Source organism: Epargyreus clarus, unplaced genomic scaffold (genome assembly GCF_041222505.1).
Source record: "Epargyreus clarus isolate Ecla_fem2 unplaced genomic scaffold, WU_Ecla_fem_2.2 ptg000003l, whole genome shotgun sequence".
In the NCBI taxonomy this organism is placed as follows: domain Eukaryota; kingdom Metazoa; phylum Arthropoda; class Insecta; order Lepidoptera; family Hesperiidae; genus Epargyreus; species Epargyreus clarus.
The window spans coordinates 7,899,818-7,921,753 of record NW_027332211.1 but is presented as its reverse complement, the minus strand read 5'-3'; the positions used below and the strand labels follow the sequence as shown (position 1 = coordinate 7,921,753).

At 35.7% G+C, this 21,936-nt stretch overlaps 1 protein-coding gene across 5 annotated transcripts in view; it reads left to right on the top strand.

Moving 5' to 3' along the window:
• Positions 1-21,936, top strand: part of LOC140752349 (agrin) — a 244,237-nt gene that overhangs the window by 198,517 nt on the left and 23,784 nt on the right. For 4 of the 5 annotated variants that reach the window (XR_012103432.1, XM_073086623.1, XM_073086632.1 and 1 more), the window contains 10 exons: positions 227-448; positions 3,732-3,835; positions 5,007-5,121; positions 13,013-13,252; positions 13,622-13,924; positions 14,065-14,217; positions 14,783-15,061; positions 15,658-15,804; positions 19,327-19,460; positions 21,241-21,541. Coding sequence is in view for 4 of the 5 variants with exons in the window: in XM_073086623.1 (XP_072942724.1) it covers positions 227-448; positions 3,732-3,835; positions 5,007-5,121; positions 13,013-13,252; positions 13,622-13,924; positions 14,065-14,217; positions 14,783-15,061; positions 15,658-15,804; positions 19,327-19,460; positions 21,241-21,541 (1,998 nt within the window). In the remaining variant the exon portion in view is untranslated. The remainder of the gene's footprint in view (positions 1-226; positions 449-3,731; positions 3,836-5,006; positions 5,122-13,012; positions 13,253-13,621; positions 13,925-14,064; positions 14,218-14,782; positions 15,062-15,657; positions 15,805-19,326; positions 19,461-21,240; positions 21,542-21,936) is intronic. The other variant, XM_073086640.1, reaches the window with a different exon arrangement.

Genomic DNA, 21,936 nt, shown 5'->3' with positions numbered 1-21,936 from the left:
ATTATCGCCCTATCTAACGCTTGGATAGACTGATTATATAATCGAATAAATAGGTTAATTACTTACACAATACCAATTAGCAATATTACTCCTATGTTATTATTGTTACACCGTTACGGTGTGTGTAAAGTGTACGGCGAAGTGTTATGTTATGATTTACCACGTATCTAGGTTGACCTTGTACATCGACTTTCTCGAGCGTAACAAGGACTCAATTTATCAACAGGATCAGAGAACCCATGTGCCCGGGCGACGTGTCCATGGGGCGGGGCGTGCGTGACTCGCGGCGGGACAGCGCATTGCGCCTGTCCCGTGTGTGACGCCACCCTCGCCCCGGTGTGCGCCTCCGACCACAACACGTACGGCAGCGAGTGCAAGATGCGCATGCACGCCTGCCAAGCTAGCTTCAAGGATGGCGACTTACGAGTGCTGTACAACGAGACTTGTCGTAAGTAGAAAAAAATATATTGCCTCTAGAAAAACAGCGTACGGTACTTGCCTTTATTGCGACGTTACTCTGGTTCCAGAGTATGCGTCTGACCATATCACGTACGGAAGCTAGAGCAAGATGAGCTTGCACGCTTGCCAAGCCAGCTCCAAGGATGGCTAGTTACGAATTATTTTCAATTGGACTTATAAATAGAGAAAAATTAGGAAATAACTTCATAATTCTAGCAGTCATTCTAAGAGAGTTAGTTTTGTGCTTGTCTCGTTTGCAACGCACCTATGACCCCGTAAATAAATGCCTTTGACCACAATACGCTCGGAAACGAACTGAAAAAACTACACTTTTAAAAATATCCATTCATAAAATTCACAGACGAACAACAGTGTGTACAATTTTGTCGACTGGTGTCGAGCTAGTGCACCTAACTTTTATGTAGGATATTTACGAATATGTTGATTTTTTTCCCCATAAGCTATTCTCAAAATTCAGGTCATATTACGACTACTATTCAGCTATCTACATGTTTTCTGTGGTACGAAAAAATCTTATTAATTTTGATAAGATGAAACGATTGGAGCAAAGACGAAAATGTTAATATAATAATGAAACGCAATATCCTTAATTTGTTTCGTGAAAAGGTACAAAGATATTACTAATATTCAGATTTGCGAGATGAGCAAATATTTTCATCATTTATTCGGGTTAAAGCGACGTTCTGGAACGGCGAATTTAAAGGTAAAGATGAAATCAATTATAAAATTCCCCTCCGAAGAAAAATCGCTATCAATTTCTCTTGATGGAAGTCTTTTCCTTTTATAAAGTTGTCAATAAAAGGCGCACAAGAATGGCGAAAAAATGCTTTTATAAAAGAACGCTTGTTTTTTAATATCATCTACCTCTACATTTGTAGAGGTACTGTAACAGTTCAATCTCACTTGATGTTTTTCACTTCGTCTCAGACGGTCGTATAATCTTGTAGGAGCAATTGATAGAATTGGTCCTACGGAAAACCTATTGTGAAAATCTATATGTTACTGCTACAGTCACTTACGTAAGAGGTAAGTAACGTAAAGGGAAGAGACCGTTCCTATTCTATTTTGATAAATAATTTCAAAACATTTCCTAGTTTGTGGTTTCTCGTATGTCTTCAAGTGGACAAGCAATCATTTTTGATTTCCTATAAACAGTTTCTTGTTTGACAATTGAAGTGACAGTTTACCAATACTTTACACATTTCTACCGATTACGAGAGCGTAAATGGTTCCGGGTTCAAACCTCACCCAAGCAGACATCTGATTTTAGATTTGTATCCCGGGTTTGAGCGTTTGTAGAGTCTTCTTTGATTTATGTCACAAAGAATAATTGTTATGTGATATCACATATGAGGCGATCACCTTAATCTTCAGGAGTGGCAGTGACCATTCAGCTTTAGGTGGACTACAAGCTATTCGTTACTTAAATTTTGTAACACAAGTGTAGGTGCCATTTTCTTTTTTTATTTATGTAGATTTACTCTCATTTTTCCAAATCAAATCAGATGATTAGCTAAAAAGTGGGTCACCGTGTGACCTTATACAATTTTTATAACAAATGTTTTCTCTCAATAAAAATAGCTCAAGGTATTCTCATACTCCCACACGTAGTTTTTGTTTTTCGATACGCTACTGATGGCGGTCATTTGTTTCGAGAGAATGAGTGCTAATTAATTGCTGCGTATCTATCACTTACGTTGCTCGCTGAAATGTCAATTAGAGATTAAAACGGGTGCTTGAATAATGGAAGTAGACACAGATAAATGGAAGAGGACAAAGGATTAATTTTGGAATCTTATTGGCTATTTAGCGAGCCGATGTCAGGGATGTCTTAACATCTTCTGTACTTTGAAAGGCGGTAGAGCTAGTATGGTAACCTATCCGTACTTTGAAAGATCCGATAAGAGGACTTATTTCTAGTCTAACTGTCAGCTAACTTAGATATTAGATTAGGGACGACCCGCGTGGCGGAGCGGTTACCATACTGGTTTGACGCACAGAGGGTCCCGGGTTCGATTCCCGGCCAGACAGATATCTAAATGATGAATTTAGATTACTGTTTCTGGGTCTGGGTGTTTGTGTATTCGTCTTTGTGTGTGTGCATGGCACCCACGATACAGGGAATCCTAGAGTGGGGCTGTGAGTGTAGAAAGTGTGTGTGTATATGAGACTACCATCTATATAATGTTTACGAGTGCCAACAGATCTGTGATCGGCTTCAGGTAGAATCGATTTGGATTTGGTCACAGATGTCCACGCGGCAGTTATCACATACCATCATGTGGATGACACGTTTATTATTCAAATCTTATAAAACAAGAACATAATATTCCAGTCTCAATACTAATAAAATTATTCTCGGAGGCATTTGGTTAAAGTCAGGAGCAATTTGCAAATGTTAGCAGATAAGTTTTAATAACGAAGCGTGGGAGTTCGGTGGCTATCGATCGACCGACGGACCCTGATTGGCGTAGTCATTTGGATGAACAAATTTTACTACAGACACTAACTACTTTAGTGACGTTTCTTGCTTAAAAGCATCGCTTCACTTTAAAACTATCTTAACTTTTTATTCTTGATTTTACTTGAAATTAAGTATTCCATTTACGAATATCTCGCATGGAAACCGGAATGCTGTTATAATAAATGGAGCTCAAATTTAATTTAAATTCTGTAATACTCACGTTGTTAATAATTTTATTAATGATATCGTAAATGAACGATCAGATTGTTGTGTACCTACTGTCTACGTGCATATCACAAAGTACATAAATAAATACAATAAGGTACATAGCTTACTTTCATATGGGTAATGTTTTTCGAGCGTAGGTAAGTAAGTATCTGTCTCGTTCTCTCGCATGTTCTACCGCCGAAATGTTTTCACGGATTAAAAAAAATGTGACGTGTCGCTGAATTCGTCATGTGTGAGTGGCATGGGCTGTATTTTTAAGCAGACTTTTTTATAACATTTTTGTAATTAATTTTCTCATGCCCTATCCTGCGTTAATTTTATAATTTCAATGTTATTCTTATACTCACTGTAAAAAATATTATAGAAAGTGACATGTTTACTATAGGAACTCTTATTGTAAAATCCTCCTTTTATGTATGTCGTAGTGCATACACTGTAGTGTATATGATGTGTGTATGATTATTAAATCAATAAATCAAACAAACATCATACATGCATACATCATATACACTACAGTGTAATAATGTATCAGTATTATATTTGTAACAATTCTGTGTAGAAACGTGCGCAGATATAGTCTGTCAGGGCGGCGGCGACTGTGCGGTGGACGTGGACAGCGGCCGGCCCGTCTGCCACTGCAATCACAACTGCACAGAGGCACAGGTAATGCTGTGTTATAAGTATCAGTACTTAAATATAAGACTACTTTAAGATGTCAACGAATGTGATGGGCAAGTCCTACACTTTAATATAAATATGGCCCGTATGTTAAAATTTATAAAGCATTTTAAAGTTACACTTGACATTGATACGCATGGAAAGTAGAGCATTACACAATTATAGTATAAGACGAAATTGCGTTGCGAAAAATATTAATCAAATCAAATCATTTTTTTTTTACACAAAATAGGTTCTTTACAGGGCACTTTTTGAATGTTAATACATCTACCGCCATAACCACACTTCAAGATTTTATACTAATAACGAAACTCTTTGAAAGCGTTCCAGTTGAACAAATCCCCTGATATGCTAATATTCAAACATGTTTAATTAATTACTTTTGTAAATAATGACGCTTCAGGTTAAATATAACAATCTCGCTTGTTAAACTATGAAACGAATTTATTACTCTATAAAAATATTCAATCTCCACGTGAATGGAATTAGGTTCTCAATTTGGAATTAAGTCGAGAACGAAATTCCTATCACTTAAGTCGGATTCGAACGAACATAATTTCGCAACAATGGCCACTTAATTCTGCGGAACACGGAGATCATAGCCGCTTGTTACACAAACCGAATAATAACTTGTTTAGAAATAACATTTTGATGATCTCGAATATTGTTGTTTTACGAAGTTGTGACGATGCTTACTCAATTTTCTTCGTGTGGGCGATATTCTCTTCATATAGTCTATTAGATTGTTGAAAATTCGAGTTAGATTTCTATATTTCAATTTTGTTTTTATTGATAAAATGCAACTGAAAGGTAGTAGAACCCTTTGTGGTGTTAGAGGCTTTACCTTTTTCTGCCTAATAACGGCAGTTTTTAGGACTGCTTCGTTCAATTGCCACTCATTACCCAATTTGTGACATGATCGCTTGATAATTACTTTTTATTATTCTAAATCCTGGATTCACGTTACTTAAACATCAACTATTTCTAAACCTATTACATTTCAAAAATTTAAACCTACGTCGTCAAAACTATATAAATTGGTAGAGTTAACTTTCTTTTCACCAAAGAAACTTTCTTTTTACGTTAAAGATTATCTGTCAACTATGATTTCGTATTAAATCAGCGTCACATTAACAGTTCCAAATATTTGCAACAGGAATCAGACGTCGTTTGCGGCTCCGACGGGCAGAGCTACCCGTCACAATGCGAATTGGACTCGGCGGCTTGTCGCGAGCAAAACGAGCTGCGGCTGGCTTACAAGGGCGACTGTGGTATGTTTGTTGTTATACTAATTATGTTTAGTGTTTGAATGACGCGTGTTTTTCGGGGAACTATGTTTTGGATGCTATCTTAATGATGATAACGAGTAATGGAGATAAATGTAAGAATGGTAAAATTAGTCTTTTGTTTACTCGTATAAAGTAGCATGGGATAAAGCAACTGTTGGCTAGTTTTGTGGTAATGTATACATAAAATTCCAAGAAAATAACTCATCTTATTTGCGAGTCAAATTTTACATACTACGATTGCCCGGTGATAGAAACTAAACGAATTAAAAATATTTTCTACGCCTAATCTTGTATAGTTAAATCACGTTCTAACTCAAATGACTCTCGTCCCGCGACTCTTAACGACATTTCACGTATCGCAAAGAAACATACATTCTACCAATCTGCATTATTATATGAAAACAACGATATATTTTTTATCGCGATACTTGACAGGAACACTTTGAAAAACGTACGACACGGCGACCCAATGCATATTAACATATAGACAAGTGCCGCACAAAAACAATAGTCAAAGAAACTTGTTTAAAAGATGTCAAGCATTAATTAACAATATTCATCAGTAGCACTACCATGAGTTGGCATAGAAACGCCACTATAGAAATTGTAAATAGAAAACTATTGTCATTTTGCTAGTGAATAACATAACTACTATCGTTACGGTATTTCTTGACAACGTCTGTCAAATTATTGACTCATGGGACCGAATTTGTATGGCAATAGATCATAATGACATTCGCTAGCGATTTGATTTCGATAGGTTTTTTACGTATCGAGTAACGCCACTACGGATTTTAGTTCTACGAGTAACCACCAGAGGCGCTGTACAATTTTTCATACATTTATTTTACGCAGTCGCTAGCGAGTAATACTTTTGTAAACTAATGGTAGTGCTACAGTACAAACTGAATTTGACGGTACGTACGAGTATGTGTGTCATTCCAAATGCATTGCGGTTGGCTTTCAGAGCCGATTGTGGTTGGAAACAGTGGCATTATAATTACGAAACGATCATAGCTCTGTGGTGCTGGCGAGCGATATATAATTATACGGTCGGTCATTGGATTGGTGCCCATTAGTAGAAATCTTCGTAACGGTTCCATATTTCGAAATACATTAAGCAGTCAGATGTTTTTCATTATGGGCCTATTTGTTGGCCGTGGATCACTTCTTGATATAAAAAGAAGGGTGCGATCTGGTAGTTTTCTGGCCAAGAGTGCGAAAGTGAAGTCTGCCAATGACATATATTTGGCAAATTCATGGAATTATTTGGTTATTAACTTATTTCCCACGCATTAAAAGATATATTCAGTACCAAAAAATAAACAACACATTTCACATCAGAGTATATTCCAAAGAATAGCAAAGAAAAAGGAAAAAGTCCGTACTCTAATGCCTCGCAACTTAAATTCCCGCGCTAAAATTATAGGCTATACCGGTCTAATTGCTCTGTTTGGCCACAACGTTGCTAACTAATTAGTACACTCCGGATAATTTTACTGAAACAATTTCCCTCGCTTCAGGATTACACTATTATTCACTAACGGCGCCAACACACGATATCCAAAAAGTTTGCTTCAAAATTTTATATCAGTCATTTTTATCTCTGCCACAATTTTGCTTCATTACTGTGTTTATTGCGCGAATGTTCTCATAAATGATTTCATGAAATGTTTGCGGGGAAAATATCTGGCTATCTCTGAAAATTTTATCGGGGGAATTCTGAACGTGATTTATTAAAGCGGAGAAATAAGCGTTACTAAATTTATAATAAAGTGTTAACCCCTTAACATAAAAGATTTATTTTTATCAGCAGTATTTTTAAAATTCACATGCAATTAATTACGTCAATTAGTAAATAAATCGTACATCTATCGTAACTCATTTTTATATAAATAGGTAAAATTTAATTTATATAAGTAAAGACAGCCATTTTGAATGCTGCAGGCTATACGCATAAAATTCGCTAATTCGCATATTTGCTAAAACACATTTCATTCAAAATTAAAATTAAATTTAATGATTTATATAAGCGAACGTTGAGAATTTCATACAAAATACTTTATGCATGACGTATTCACCGATTTACTTCTCTCGAAGTCGGTGAAGACATGAAATTCAAGAGTTAGCGATTTTACGTATTTCCGATTCGACTTCCATGTTGTATCGAACTGTACATATTTGAATATTTGTATTGAAGTTGTAGCAATGTTTGCTTGTAAAGTATTGCATGTAATGGAAAGTATTTGGTACATACAAAATAAAAATAAAATGTTAAATATACTGTACTGGAGCAGTGATAGCCTAGGGGTTATGAAATTCGGTTCAAATCCCAGGCACGCACCTCTGATTTTTCAAAGTTATGTGCCAATTAGAAAATAATTGTCACTTGCTAAACGGCGAAGGAAAACATCGTGAGGAAACCTGCATACCTGAGAGATACCAATACGCACTTGGCCAGCGCGGTGGACTACGGCCTAATCCTTCTCATAATGAGACGAGACCCGTGCCCAGCAATGGGACAGTAATGGGTTGTCGATGATGCTGATTGATGAAATATATTGTAATATTGGACAATCCATAAAGGTCTAATCTAAAGTATATACAATATACATAGTTTAATATTAATAGTGTAAAATTTATCAGCTCTGACGAAACTATTCCACTCGATGGAACGTGAAAATCAGATCGTAATGGAAAACGGACGAAGAAAAGGTTCATATTCGAAGGTATGAATTATAATTTCCGAGGAATTAAGTGAATGAGGTAGGGTAACAATACGCTTTTGTGCCATTGGAGGTGGCTGGCCAAAATTTTAATTACTAGTCATCAGTTTAATAAGGGAAAGGTCGCACAAAGGATGCTATATGAAGATTAACTTTCCTGTAATGGCTTCCATCGTGCGGGTTCCGTGTGTTACTTTATGGTTTTTATTATTCCTAATGTCGCGTTATTATCCTTGGCTAAACCCAATTTTAGTTTATTACCGTTTCACCATTGACAAAGCATGTGATATTAGTTTTCAGATGTTATGGCTTTAGTTTTATCTTATAGTTTTGTCTTCATATCTTTAAGTGCTCCTACCTATTTTATTTTGAGTTTAAATAGGCATTATTAATATTCTTTCTATGTAATAATTATAATAGTAATTTATTTAGTTTTTGCACTTAAATTGTAAAAAAATAATTATACGTTTCCCTTAAAAAATGTATGACCAATATTTGATATTCAGATGCTTATGCTTTTAAAATATATACTTCAAAATAAATGAAATTTGTGTAAAAGTATATCTGATATTTTGAATATGTCTGTTAATTTAATGAAATCTAATGAACGGAATACCTGGTATAATGTATAGTCCGGTATAATGGACATCTATCATCAGCACGGGATAAGATTATATTCCTACCTGAAGTCGTTCACAAATGCGCCACTACCCTTGAGGACTAAGTTGGAATGCCTCGGATAAGTATGTCTCCCTTATCACACCCTTCAAACCAGAAAACAGCAGCGTTAAACACTGCTGTTATTAGGCAGAAATACTCGTAGGTGTGGAGGTGGTGTCGCCGGAGTCGTAGGGTTCTAAAGTTCAGCTTTATAATCGAGGACTATATCCAATGTGATATTATTACACCTTTATAAGTCATTAACTAACCATATAATTAATTTCATAAAATATTCAATAACGATAGAAAACAACTGCCGTCAACTTCCTCCTGATTAAACTTCGAACAAAAAGGACATGGTTCGTTTCAGTACAAACTTATATTCGTATTTGTCTACACATTTATTTCCCTACTTTATTTGTACGTGATTCGTAACTTTGGGAAGATCCGACAATTTCATGCGACTTATATATTTCTTGAAGTTCATAACTTTTCTGTTCTTTTCTTCTTTCTTCAGAGTTGTTTGTTCATAAAACTGTCACACCTAGTCACACGGCTGAAATAATAAATACGTCTTTCAATGTTTTTGTTTTACCTTATTTAAAATTTTCATATTTAACAGATTATGTTTTGTTGCTTTATTATGAAAATACTGCAATAACAATACTTAGTAACTAAACAGTTATGTTGTACACTTTAATATCTGTCATAAGCATATTACAGGACATTTTTCATTTTAAGCCCTCTTATAATAAGGAGAAGTAGAAAAAAATAACACGACAAAAATATGACTAGAGGGTCTGGTCAGAAATATTATTTTGTTTCGGTACTTTAGTAGGTGTATGAATTATAATTATTCCGTCTGTCAATGTTTTTAACGACTAAAATATGATAATGAAATCCACATGTCTAAAAGTTCTGCACCTTTTTTTTTATTTTTTTATATTTGAGCCTAACAATAAAACAAACGTTGTACCTGATGGAAAGTAGTCAACGTCGCCTATGAACATTTGCAACACCAGAGGAGTCGCCAATGCATCGCCGGCTTTGAAGGAGAGCACCTTTTTTGAAGAGCCCCGTGTAATTAATATATCTATTTACCCTATGACAGTGTGGACGTGGGGATTTCTGTTTTAATATTTTTCATTCTATGAATAATTACTTGATGCTGATGTTAATTCATGTCCGATATATTTGAGTGTTAACTATTAATAAGCACGTGAACAAGTAATTATGGTATTGAGGACTAATTAACCGTATATTTAAGTAAAAAAGAAAACTATATTGAAATAAAAATAATATGAAAGTGTACAATGAAAATACCATTAAAAACAATTATGTATAATTTTCAGGCATAATTTCACGGTGGTATCTGATCCATTTGTTAAATATTAAAACGACAATTACGTTAAATTAATATTTGAACCATATTTCAACCTGTATTTCGTGTAGATAATGAGCCTAACCCTGTAATTCTAGAACCTTAGAATTTTAAATTAAATTTGGAACGTTCAGGGGACATAATAAAGGCCTGATAATGGCTGATACTTTACTTTGCATAACTATTTCTGACATATACATTTTAATTTAATTTTTAAATTGAAATAGAGAAATAATTTTATTAAAACAATATGAATTAGCCGTCAGTAAGATTTGTAGATAGCGAAAACTTCAGAAGAGCCATTTACAAACGTATCTGGGAGGGAAATGAATAAACCATTTATCTCCGTCAAAGCAATGGTTTTGAAAATTTCATTAACTCAACATGTTTCATGTTTTTGCATTTAAAACCCGCATTATGTCAGTGTATGAATATTTCCATTCTTAAAATTAATATGGTAAATATACATTATTTCCCGTTTTTTATATTTTTCATTTCTTTTTTAATATAATAATAGTTACGTATTTAATTATTTGAATGATTTTATATTATCTTTTTCCAATAACTGTTATAATCGAAGCCTAATAAGCTATTGAACTGTCTATTCACAGGGTATTTAAGTAAACCAAAATTATGAAATGATCCTACAGAAGAAATACGCTTCATAAAACTGTCTTTTGTTATTTACCCGTAATTAGTGTCGCTATATAATTATAATATTTCATTCTGGATTCTACGAACAATAATATTTCATTCTGGATTCTACGAACAATACCCTTCGACAAAAATAACGTTTGTTATATAGTATCCACCCACGTTTATATTGCTTACCAATTTAAATGACAGATTGATTTCTTGATAAGCGATAATGATACGGCGAGTGGGCGTATTAACGACCAACGCAAACCACATAAAGAGGCATCCAGATAATTTAACGCAGCCTATAATAATTTGCCTTTGTTACGTTATAAAATGGAAATATTTCTTCCAAACTTTCAAGATTACTTTCTTGAAAAATAACCCGTAGATTTCGTGTCAAATTGATCAGCCTCAATAAATTTCTCACTACTCTACGCCATAAATCATAAAACGGCACCGGGCGGACTCGAGGAAAAAACTCCGCCAGCGAAAAAATTACGACACTTTGTAAAATATCGACAGAATTCTGAAATGTTGAGTTATTAGAAAACTTTTTAATTAGCGACGTTGGTACGTACTTATTTCAAATTGCTTAGACTATGGGTGGGAAATATTATTTTTAGTTCACCTAAGGCCATTTTACTCCAGCAGGTCGGACAGTAATCGAGCGCGGTTGGGGCTTTCGTTTTGCTTCGGATGGTAAAACAATCGTTATTAAATTTTCACGGATGTCTTCCCCCGTTGCTAGCGGAAAAGAGAAAACCTAAATAATATGTTTCATGCAATAGGAATTTGTAGGGCGTCGCTCGCTTTGCCACGAAGTAAAGTGATTTTAGTTTAGCTTAAATGTTTAAACACTGTTCATTCGCGAACGCTCGTATCCATTTAATTTCTATCTTGAAATGGAAAATACAATTCGTTTGAATACAGACCATTATAAACAAAATAAATAAATTATTATTAAATGAAACTATTGTTTGTCTTACATTTATCTAAAATTCAAACTGTATTGTTTGTTACCCTTTTTACCCGACTGCTAAGGAAGGGTTATGTTTTTCGCGCGTATCTTGTATGTTTGTCTTTCTTTATTTGATCCGATCTAACAAACGGCTGGATGAATTTCGACAGGTAAGATGTCATTATATACGTCCCAATGACCCGAGTGTCCTTAGATAGGTGTTAGAAAAAAATAAATAAAATGGCGGATTTTTGGTGCGAAATAGTAACACATTTGAAAAAAAAAGGTAACCGAACCTATCGAATAGGGTATAAAATGAAAGGAAATGAAACGGAGATTATAAAAACATATTTGTATATATATAAAACAGCAAGGTGACTGACTGTCTGACTAACAAAATGACTTTTTCATTTTTTAGAAATCAAAGTACAGCCAAAACCGCTCAACATAGAGTTCTGAAATTTTGGACAAAGGTTTGCTATATAGCGTAAATAAGTACTAAGAAAGGCCTTTTGGAAATTCTACCCCTAAGAGGGTAAAATGGGGGAAAACAGTTTTTTTGAAATCCTTTAATTTTGAAGCAACTGCTACAAAATTTTGTATTTGGCTTTCTGGATACGAACAAGGACACACTTATTTATCCCCATCCGAAAAATTAGCCCCGTAGAGGGTAAAATAAGGGTTAAAAGTTCATTAAAACAATTGTCAATTTTGAAGCAAACACTATGAAATTTTGTATTTGGCTTGTTGGATAAAAATAATGTATTTCTACCCATTACGAGGTAAAATAATGACCGGAACTTTGAATTACTAAAGTTATATATTTTATGGAGCGTAAATGGTTGATTGTTTTTGCGAAATAGTAACACGTTTTAAAAACGTTAACCAAACCTATCGAGTAGGATATCAAAATAAAGGAACTTAAAAGAGATTACACATACATTATATAATATATATAACTCATCGAGATGACTGTCTGACTAAATGAGTAGTGTTGGTGTGATAAAGATCAACGCAAAGGGAAACCGCTGAACTTTAGAGTTCTGGAATTTTACTCATAGGTTCTTTATATAGCGTAAACGAGTAGTGCTCATAGTGAGGATAAAATAGAACATCTCTTGATTTTGAAGCAGATACCTACTATGAAACTTTGTATTTGGCTTTCTGGATAAAAATAATAAAACGCCTATTTTACCGTTTTTGGAAATTCTACTTCAGCTTTTATCGTGCAGTCGGGTTTTTTGATTTTTTAATTAATTACTTGTTGTATTTAATACAAAATTACGTATACTGGTTTTGGGATTGAAACACAAATGAAAATAAACAGATCTATTTTACGGATTCTATATTCTACATTCCTAGTATTCTATCAAATTTTCGGAATAAAGTTATTAGTAATTTCATTCTTTCCTTTACATTTATAATCGTGGTATTAGTTAGTATCTAGACACTGTTATATTCGAGCTTGTACCAAATAAAATATTTTAATACCTCATTATTTTATAACAGCGCTGTGTGAATCCGTCCAATGTTCGTTTGGAGCACACTGCGAGGCTGGAGAGTGCATATGTCCCACCGACTGTACCGGCGCTCCCCGGGAACCAGTTTGCGGCAGCACCATGCAAACCTACCCCAACGAGTGCGAACTGCAGAAGGCAGCTTGCCGTCTACCACCGCCTGCAACCCTACACGTCATCTTTTATGGAGACTGCAAAGATCGACTCGCCGTCGTGCCACCAATTGCTATGAGTGCGTATAGAGTTTACATTCCCTACATTTACATTCCCTATCTCTTAAACAAATAACAAAACAAACGTTTAATTACCCTATACAACCTTTATCAACATTGTTCTCTAAATACAATTTAACAATTAACATCACTAAAGTTTAGATTACTATCACAATATATAAACTCGGTAATTGTATTCCCCAACTAATATGGATGTCTGTTTTCAACATAAAATAGCGTACATGTGCAGGCAAAATATTTACTATCGGACCGTCATCAACCCTAGTTGTTAGCAGTAATTTCAATAAAGCGACCCATCCTTGATCAATTAACTAACTTTCCGCTTTATCGCTCGACTAACACGCAAATATTTGGTTGGGTGTGGGTAGCTACGACCGCGATGACCACGACGGAGGCGGAGGAAGGGTCGACGGATTCTTTGGGCGCGACCGATCAAGGGACGGCGAACCCGTCCGCTTGCCGCGACATTCGCTGTGATTTCGACGCCAGCTGCGAGGTCGGGGCCGACGGATACCCTCGTTGCTCTTGTCTCTTCGAATGTCCGGCCGACGACGAATACTTCCCCGTTTGCGCTTCCGACTTCAGACTTTACCCAAGTTTGTGCGCCATGCGAAAGGAGGGCTGTCACAAACAACTGGAGCTTCGGTTGCGGCCTTTGGACCTATGTAAAGGTCGGTATTGCATGTAAAGTTTATACCTAACTCTCTCGTGCATGACTTTGGCGTATTAGCAACTAAACTACCTATATCACGATTTCTTGAAACAAAGCTAACAGGAGTATAGCTCGGTTAATTAATTATTCGGAACACAGGTATGGAGGTCAGGCCTTGCGGTAACAACAAAGCCATGATTGATATGTCTACCGGGCTCGAAATAGACTGCGGCAACGGACCACATCGTCAAGACTGCCCGCCGGGGAGTTATTGTCACATCACATTGACTGCAGCACGATGTTGTCCTAAAAGTGAGTCTACTGGATAAGAAAATAACATAATTAAGTATAAAAAAATAACAAAACAAAACCATTAATCCAACATCAACGTCAAAGACATCCCGTGAACTTTTTCGACTCTTTTGTCAACTCTAAATGAAAAATGTAATTGAATTCATTCACAGCTTGTTGGCTTTGAAGTGTTGTTTGTCAATTGTTTCCCCTTTGTTTCAATGTACAATGTTTATTCAAATACAGTTCCATGGAGAATAATCGAATCTAATCGATCAGAATAATAATGCGATAAAACAAAAGCGAGTTTAAATTCTTTATACGTGCCAATAAATAAACAAGACCATAGTTTGTTACACCATAAAACTGTAAAGTATTCGGTTCGGAAATATAACTTGTGACTTATGATTTGGAAGTGACGATACTGAGGTACAAGGCGGCGCGAGCAAATTGGATACAATCACGCTAGCTGTTGCCGAAGCCTTTGTTCTGTTTCATAAAACGTTTCGTATCGGGCTATAAAATTCTCAATTTTATTCGCCAACGGTGCACGTGTAAGCAATTTTCATGGGCTTATCTATTTTAGATGATAGCAAGCAAGTGGACGAGAGGAGATCGCATTGCTCGGAGAGTTCGTTCGGTTGTTGTTCGGACGGCTCGAGCGTAGCGACGGGGCCGAATGAGGAAGGGTGTCCGATCACGAGTTCCACTTGTGGTTGTAATCGATTGGGCTCGGTGTCGGATAGATGCGACGAGAGCGGACAGTGCGTGTGCCGGCCGGGCGTCGGGGGCCTCAAGTGCGACAGATGCGAGCCCGGCTATTGGGGGCTGCCGCGCATCGGGTCCGGACACACGGGCTGTATCCGTACGTACATTGAATATCAATTAGCTCTTACCGATATTAAGTTTGCAAACGTAGAATCAGGGATGGGGATTGTATATTTTCCCATTGATTAGTAAAGATTACTCACTCCTAACAAGAAAATGTAACCAGTTTTGACAATTGAAATTGTCACTGTCATCTATTTTCGTGTTTGAAAAATATTAAAAAAATATAGTTTTTAGAACATTTACGAATGAAACGATATTTCTCCGCACTTTTTCTTCGATTTCGTATTTTTGCACCACTTAACTGGGCATGTCGGCATTGTTCCGCGTAAATTACTTCATGACAGCCATTAAATGGCTGACAGATTTGTCAGCCGTTTAAGCCATTTAATGGCTTCCTTCAATTACAAAGCGGTGAGATATCTATACTTATCTATGTATTTTCCGTATAATTTGTTACTTTTGGTCGTTATGATTGAATACGTTTTTATTGAACACGCAGCCGGATTTAACTGAGAAATTATTTGCATTCTAAAAGAGATTAATTATGGTAACATCGGCGCCCAATTGACCAATAATTATTTAATTTTGCGTTAATTGCAAATAAATTAACGAGGTGATTTATACTTTTAGCGTGTGGATGTTCGGCTTTCGGATCGGTGAGGGAGGACTGTGAACAAATGACTGGTCGATGTGTTTGCAAGACGGGGGTGCAGGGTCAGAAATGTACTGTCTGTGCGGACCATAGGCGGCGTTTGGGACCCAATGGATGTTCTGATCGTAAGTATTGGGTTAATTTAAACTTTCATGTTAAGTCTGTTAGTCCATGTGTATTTAAGGGTTAAATTTGACAACTGAATTTTAAGCCCTATCCGATTGAACTAATTTGTATACATGTTTGGTTTGATGACAATGCATGATTAGTTTAGTTAGTGATGTTATACTAGTGTACTCAAATGAAAGGGTATTTAGAGAAGAATACGAAAGTTTTTTTGACAATTTGTCTAGGTACAGTAAACAATTCCTACGCTTAGGTTGGAAGAAGGGTTAGTTTTACCAAAACTGACAACACAAATTACTTCAACACTATTATCGATTATTTAGTTAACACAATACCACGAACTTTTGGTTTATCTATTACTAGTATTATCGTTTTTCAAATAAATCGGTGGCTATTGGTTTTCGGGGATTAGTGCCAGTTAAGTGTAACTGTGACTGGGCAAATAGTTAGAACTGTTAGTTGTGAGTTACAAATACTGTTTGAAATAGAGCGCGGTTAGTTTGCAGTTACTAGGAAAGCATTGCGTAACCAAATGGATAGCAGTATTTATTTTGAGTTTAAATTTAATTTTATGAAATATCCTCATAAATTACATAATGAAATTGAATTTAAATTAAAAGGAGTGACTGACATATTTGAAATGATTGTTAATAGATAGTAAATTAATCTGCCTTATAACAGTGGTGTTAAACGCTGCTGTGTTCTGGTTTGAAGGGTGTGTGTGACATCCGTGTCTGACCTCAGGTAGGAATCTAATCTTTTCTGGCATTGATTACAAATGTCCGTGTGCTGCAGTAGCCACTTACTATCAGATGGACTGCATGCTCATCTGTAACTCCTATATTATAAAAGTCTGGCAGTGTTGTTTTGCTGGCATCTTAATATAGAAATATATTTTCTCTATCCACAAACCAATGCATTCGGTATCGTAACTATAAATATGAGTAGTTTTTAAAGCTTAAATAGGTCGGCAATACGCTTTCATAGCCGAAACATTGCACTAGAAATAGTTTTTTATTCCGAAAGTAATCAACGAGTCTGCAATTTGCCTGATGCAAATATATCTATCACTGTAGTCAGATGGGTCATTATTGTCGCCAACCTATTACGGTCCCACTGTTGGGCACGTGCTACCTTTTAGGCCTTGAGGGGGTCAGACCATAATCCAGCTCATGGGCCATGAAAGAATTGGTAGACTTCACACACTTTAGAGTTCTTTAACAAAAAACTCTGCCGCGTTTATATTGCCTGTCCATGTTAAAAAAATATTATTAACTTCTAATATGCTCGAAATATTTAAGGGAAACTTCGAGCCTAGGATTTGAACCTTGGTCTTTCAGTATATTTGCATGTCAATAGCTTAAAATGTATTTGTAATATTATTATGCATTCAACTAAAGATAAGTCAAAAATACATCTTCTTAGTCTGTTAGTACTGAGGGTCGTGACCATCAAAAACATCCTTGTCTATGATGGTTTCCATGGTGTGATTCTGTGCTATTTCTATGGAATGGTAGACTGTGGTGTCGCTGGTTTTCTTAACAACATCTGTCCAAAGGGTTTGTGGTCTGCAACGCAACCCAAAATATCTAGCTTTATAGAATAGCAAAAAACTAACTAACTTAACTATCAAAATTAATTATTAATGCATGTTTGAACGGAACCAAATATCTCATTAGTTGTTTGAGCTTAATTTCATGTTGTATATCATTACTATTTTGTTTTCATTTATTCTATTCATAAAAAAAATAAGATGTAAAGAGCCTGCCACATTTTTTCTGCCCTTAACAACAGTATTTGTCGCCGCTGTGTACCGAGTTGGACGGTGTGGTAGGTTAAGACCTACAATACTTATCCTAGGCGTCCCAACTTAGCTCTCAGGGGAGTAACGCATCTGTGGCAACCACACGTAAAACTCTTTCCTTATCTTGGGTTTATTACAGAAGCCACTTACCGTCAAGTGGACAGCATGTTCATATTTAAAAATATGTACAGGTGTAAATTATATTTGTTCTCCATTTATTCCGAGGTAAACGCGGGTAAAGTCAATGCGGTAAGCATTTGTTACTCGGAGTTGGCACCGCTTCGTGGTCTTATCGATTCCTCCGCAAAATACGTCTTAGATTATCTCGCAATGAGAATTAAATGCATATTTATGTCGGGAAAAATAATGCACCTGTGCAAGTTTTATATTTTATTTTTTTAACGTAAATATAAATAAATGGGTTTGTTACATACACACTTACTTTTGGGTAAGTAGATTTGACAAATTATTGATCGGTTTAACGCAATGAAAAATTAAAGATAAACATCTACGTCTTATTATTTTTAGAACTATGGAAGGTTAGCCTATATGTATTGTATATTTAGGGTTTTCATTTTTCGGAAAAGTAGTTCAAGTCTCCCATTCCTATTAAGCTCGGCGCTGTCGTTTTTAAGATAAGCCCTTAGAGATACACAAAATTGAAAAATGCATGTGCAATTGTCCATGCATATTTTAAGTGTCGTTAAATTGCTGAAAAGCGCTAAATTCAAAAAGTTTATCAAATAAACGTCAAAAACAGACTTGAATTTTATTTTCTCAAGAAAGAGAGATAGTGATAACGCTAGAGAGGGATAGAGGCATTCAAATAACGTTTCTCGGTGGGAACGTAAATCTAACTTTAAAATAAATCCTAATTTGTAAACGTCGAAGTATATTGTTGTTAGGAGTTGCGTAACACACATGAATAACAATTACAGAAGCAGGTTCCCTAACTCTAATTTATGGGAGATGAGGCGAGCTAGGTACTGCGGGTGTGGTGTAAGACAATCCATAATTATGTATGTACGAATTAAGTGGATATAATACAGCCATTTGCTGAGTGCTATTGTAAATGGAATTTATGGAAATTATTCAGATTATGTGTTTATTGTTTTAATGAAATATACAATACGTTTATGCATTTTTTAATGTAGTGTAACGCATAATAATGTTCTGAAATGATTATGCGTTCAATTATGCTTCTTATAATCTATTTGGGAATAAAAGTTTACCATTTATGCTTTTGTAAGTGCCAAGGGATAAGGTAGATAGGTATAGTCCTCGTCAAACTACTAGTCCGCTCTGAAGTTGTTGCGAGCAGGTGTAGTCATACAATTTGCTACGGCGACGCGATTCATTCCTATATTCAGAGCAGACTACCAGTTTTACGCGGACTATATAAGGGTTTTTTTTTATTTATTTTTTTTTTCATTGTATGAATGACCACATTATATAAAGAGTTACATGATAAGAAGTAGGCAGAAACAGGTGAATTTAATTATTTGCAGTAAAAAATATGACATAAGCCTATTCGGACATTTCTATATTTTAATGATAGAAAATCTAGTCTCAGGTTGGGTTGCACCATGTAACGTTAACGTTAACAAAAGTGTTCCCAAGCGTCAAATTCATTGTTTTATTTGTTAGGTGCACCATTTTAGTATATTTTTATAGCCAATTGATACGTAACAAAACATTCACCCTTACTTTTCGTTAGCTGAAACAGGTGGTATAGCGGAGTCGTGTGCGGATCTCTCGTGTTACTTCGGCGCGGTGTGCACGGAGCGCACGGGCGGCGCGCTGTGCGAGTGCGCCGCCGCGCCCTGCCCGGACACGGATCTGAATATGCTTGTGAGTATATATTATTATCATTATTACGTCACCCTCCGTCATAATAATAATATCCTACGTCATAATTTCTCACTGGCAATTGTGTGTAAATCGTGTGATGTTGACCTAAAATGCTTTAGCTGTATCCTTTAATATGTCTACAGGTAATATGTCTACAGGTAATATGACTATAGGTAATACATGGATTTCCTTCAAGAGATTAATCTTCATGCGAAGTTCTATCTATCTATGTCTAGATGCAAAAAATACAGGTTCCCTAGCCTAGCCTAGACTCGGCTTGGGAAGGTGTATGTCAAAAGTGGACCCAAAAATTTAATGGTTGAATGGATTGTAAAAACAAAAAGTAATCCTCATTTGATAAATAATTATATAAATTTCGCATTCTTCACTAAATTCCTTACACTTTTTCATAATAGTACACAAATTTAATGTACCTGTAATTTAACTTGCGAAATCTTATTTCTTAGAACCTACTATATTATAACTTACTTACTTGTGACTAACATTGTGTTAGACCTTTTCAGTTCGACTTCATAAAGTTACGTATAGTCGCTCCAGTAAAAGTGTGCCTAAATCAAAGTAAAATACCCTTTAATATTACTACGCTCGAGCAAACCCTCGGAGTGTTGCGAAAAGGGACTTGTGCGTGCTTTAGAATTTTTCCGCTCAAACATAATATACATTTATAATGTTGATTAAAATTTACCTAACCGTTTGTATGGTGTTTGTTTACTTTGTTTTCAATTTTAACAACAATAATTTCTCAGCGTATGCAGGCAAAAAATAACCTGGTTATACGACATTATATTTATGCATTTTAAAGACCGAAAATTAAAAAAAATCTTTACAACGTATACATAAAAGTCAAGAATAATCAATTATATACAAAAGAATAATGCGTTAAAGTTTTACCTACCCTGTTTTATCACAAGCGTTTTTTTCTTGTCACATGTACACTCACACGCATATGTATAATTTCACTGAAGTGTCTTTGCGACCCGCGAGCATGTGGCATGCGTGACAGGAAAGGTATCCATAAAATGACAGAATACAAGTGACACGTATGTGCGTAGGACACGCGTGTAGGCTGAAATTCGCGCGACAGAAAGGACCGTTCAGTACTATACATAAGCCTAAAACATGCTGCTCATTTTAAAAGGACATAAGCGCCCGTATCTGTTACTGAAATGATTCTCTATTGAGCAATCAATCATCTTTGGATAGAGGTAGGCTATTAGAGCAAATTTCTTCACGAGTAGGCGCCCTTGCACGTTAGTGAGACGTTAATGGCGCAATTGAAGGCAATATACATTATCCCGTGCTTTTTGCGAGGAAAATTGTTTAGAAGAAAATTCCTTTTTCACAAGGGTCGCAAAAGTTTTTCTTTAATGTACCTTCGAACTTTGTTTTCGCAAAATATCGCGGCATGTAACGTAAAACGTTTAGGCCAGTGAAAGCAAAATTTTTGCATTTATATACTGGGAGTGAAATCAGGGACGTGACGTTAGAAACTTTCCCGAGTAACTGTACTTCGGTAATTATTTCTTTTGTAACTCTATAAAGAAATTCGTACAAAAATAAAACCTCAGGAAGAGTTCTCGCAATACAGAAAACTACATTTAGCAAAAACACACAAAGTGAAGGCATAAGTTTCCCAAACTACAAAGCACACTGCATTTAAATTCAGGAACTCCGTCTACACGTTAACAATATTTGCTTGGAAATTTCCGTATAAATTTCATTCGAGTTACCACTCAGTAAGTTCGGTAAAAACCAACAGGTATGCGGGAGCGACGGGAAAACTTATGAATCTGAGTGCCACTTGAAGTTGCAAGCCTGTCGTACTCAAGATGACATAGTCGTGCAGGCGTTTGGGCCTTGTAAGCTGTCGGAAATGGGAGGGACAGCTGGTCCCCCGAGACCCTCGTCACCTATACAGTTCACGCAACAAGACGATGGGGCCGCATCGAAGTCTACCAGACATCTGCTCAACCCTGAAAAATACTACAACAAATACGACTGGACGAGAAAAGAGACGCCAAGTGATTATGATAACTTGCTGTCGGGACAAAAAATTAAAGGTAAGAAATATTACTACATACTTTATTAATTATATACCTAAGCCATGTCATGTTTTAGTACAAATCTTTTGTTAAATGATTCCTTCGATTAAATAATGAACCTAAATTAACTACCCACTGAATTTAATATAACTAAAACTTGTTCAAAACTTGAACCTGACAGCCTTCAGTTAAAAGATAAATATAATAATAAAATAATCTATTATGTAATACGTATGTCCTTAAAATATTATTTACATTCAAACTTATACATGGGCAAATATGCTTATACGAGCATTTCGTAAACATCTTATCAACAAAGATTTCGTATCATAATTTAACATAAGATCACCGAACGTTATTATGTATTCCACCAAACACCTCCAACACAAAACAATTATTAAAAGCTGAGTTTA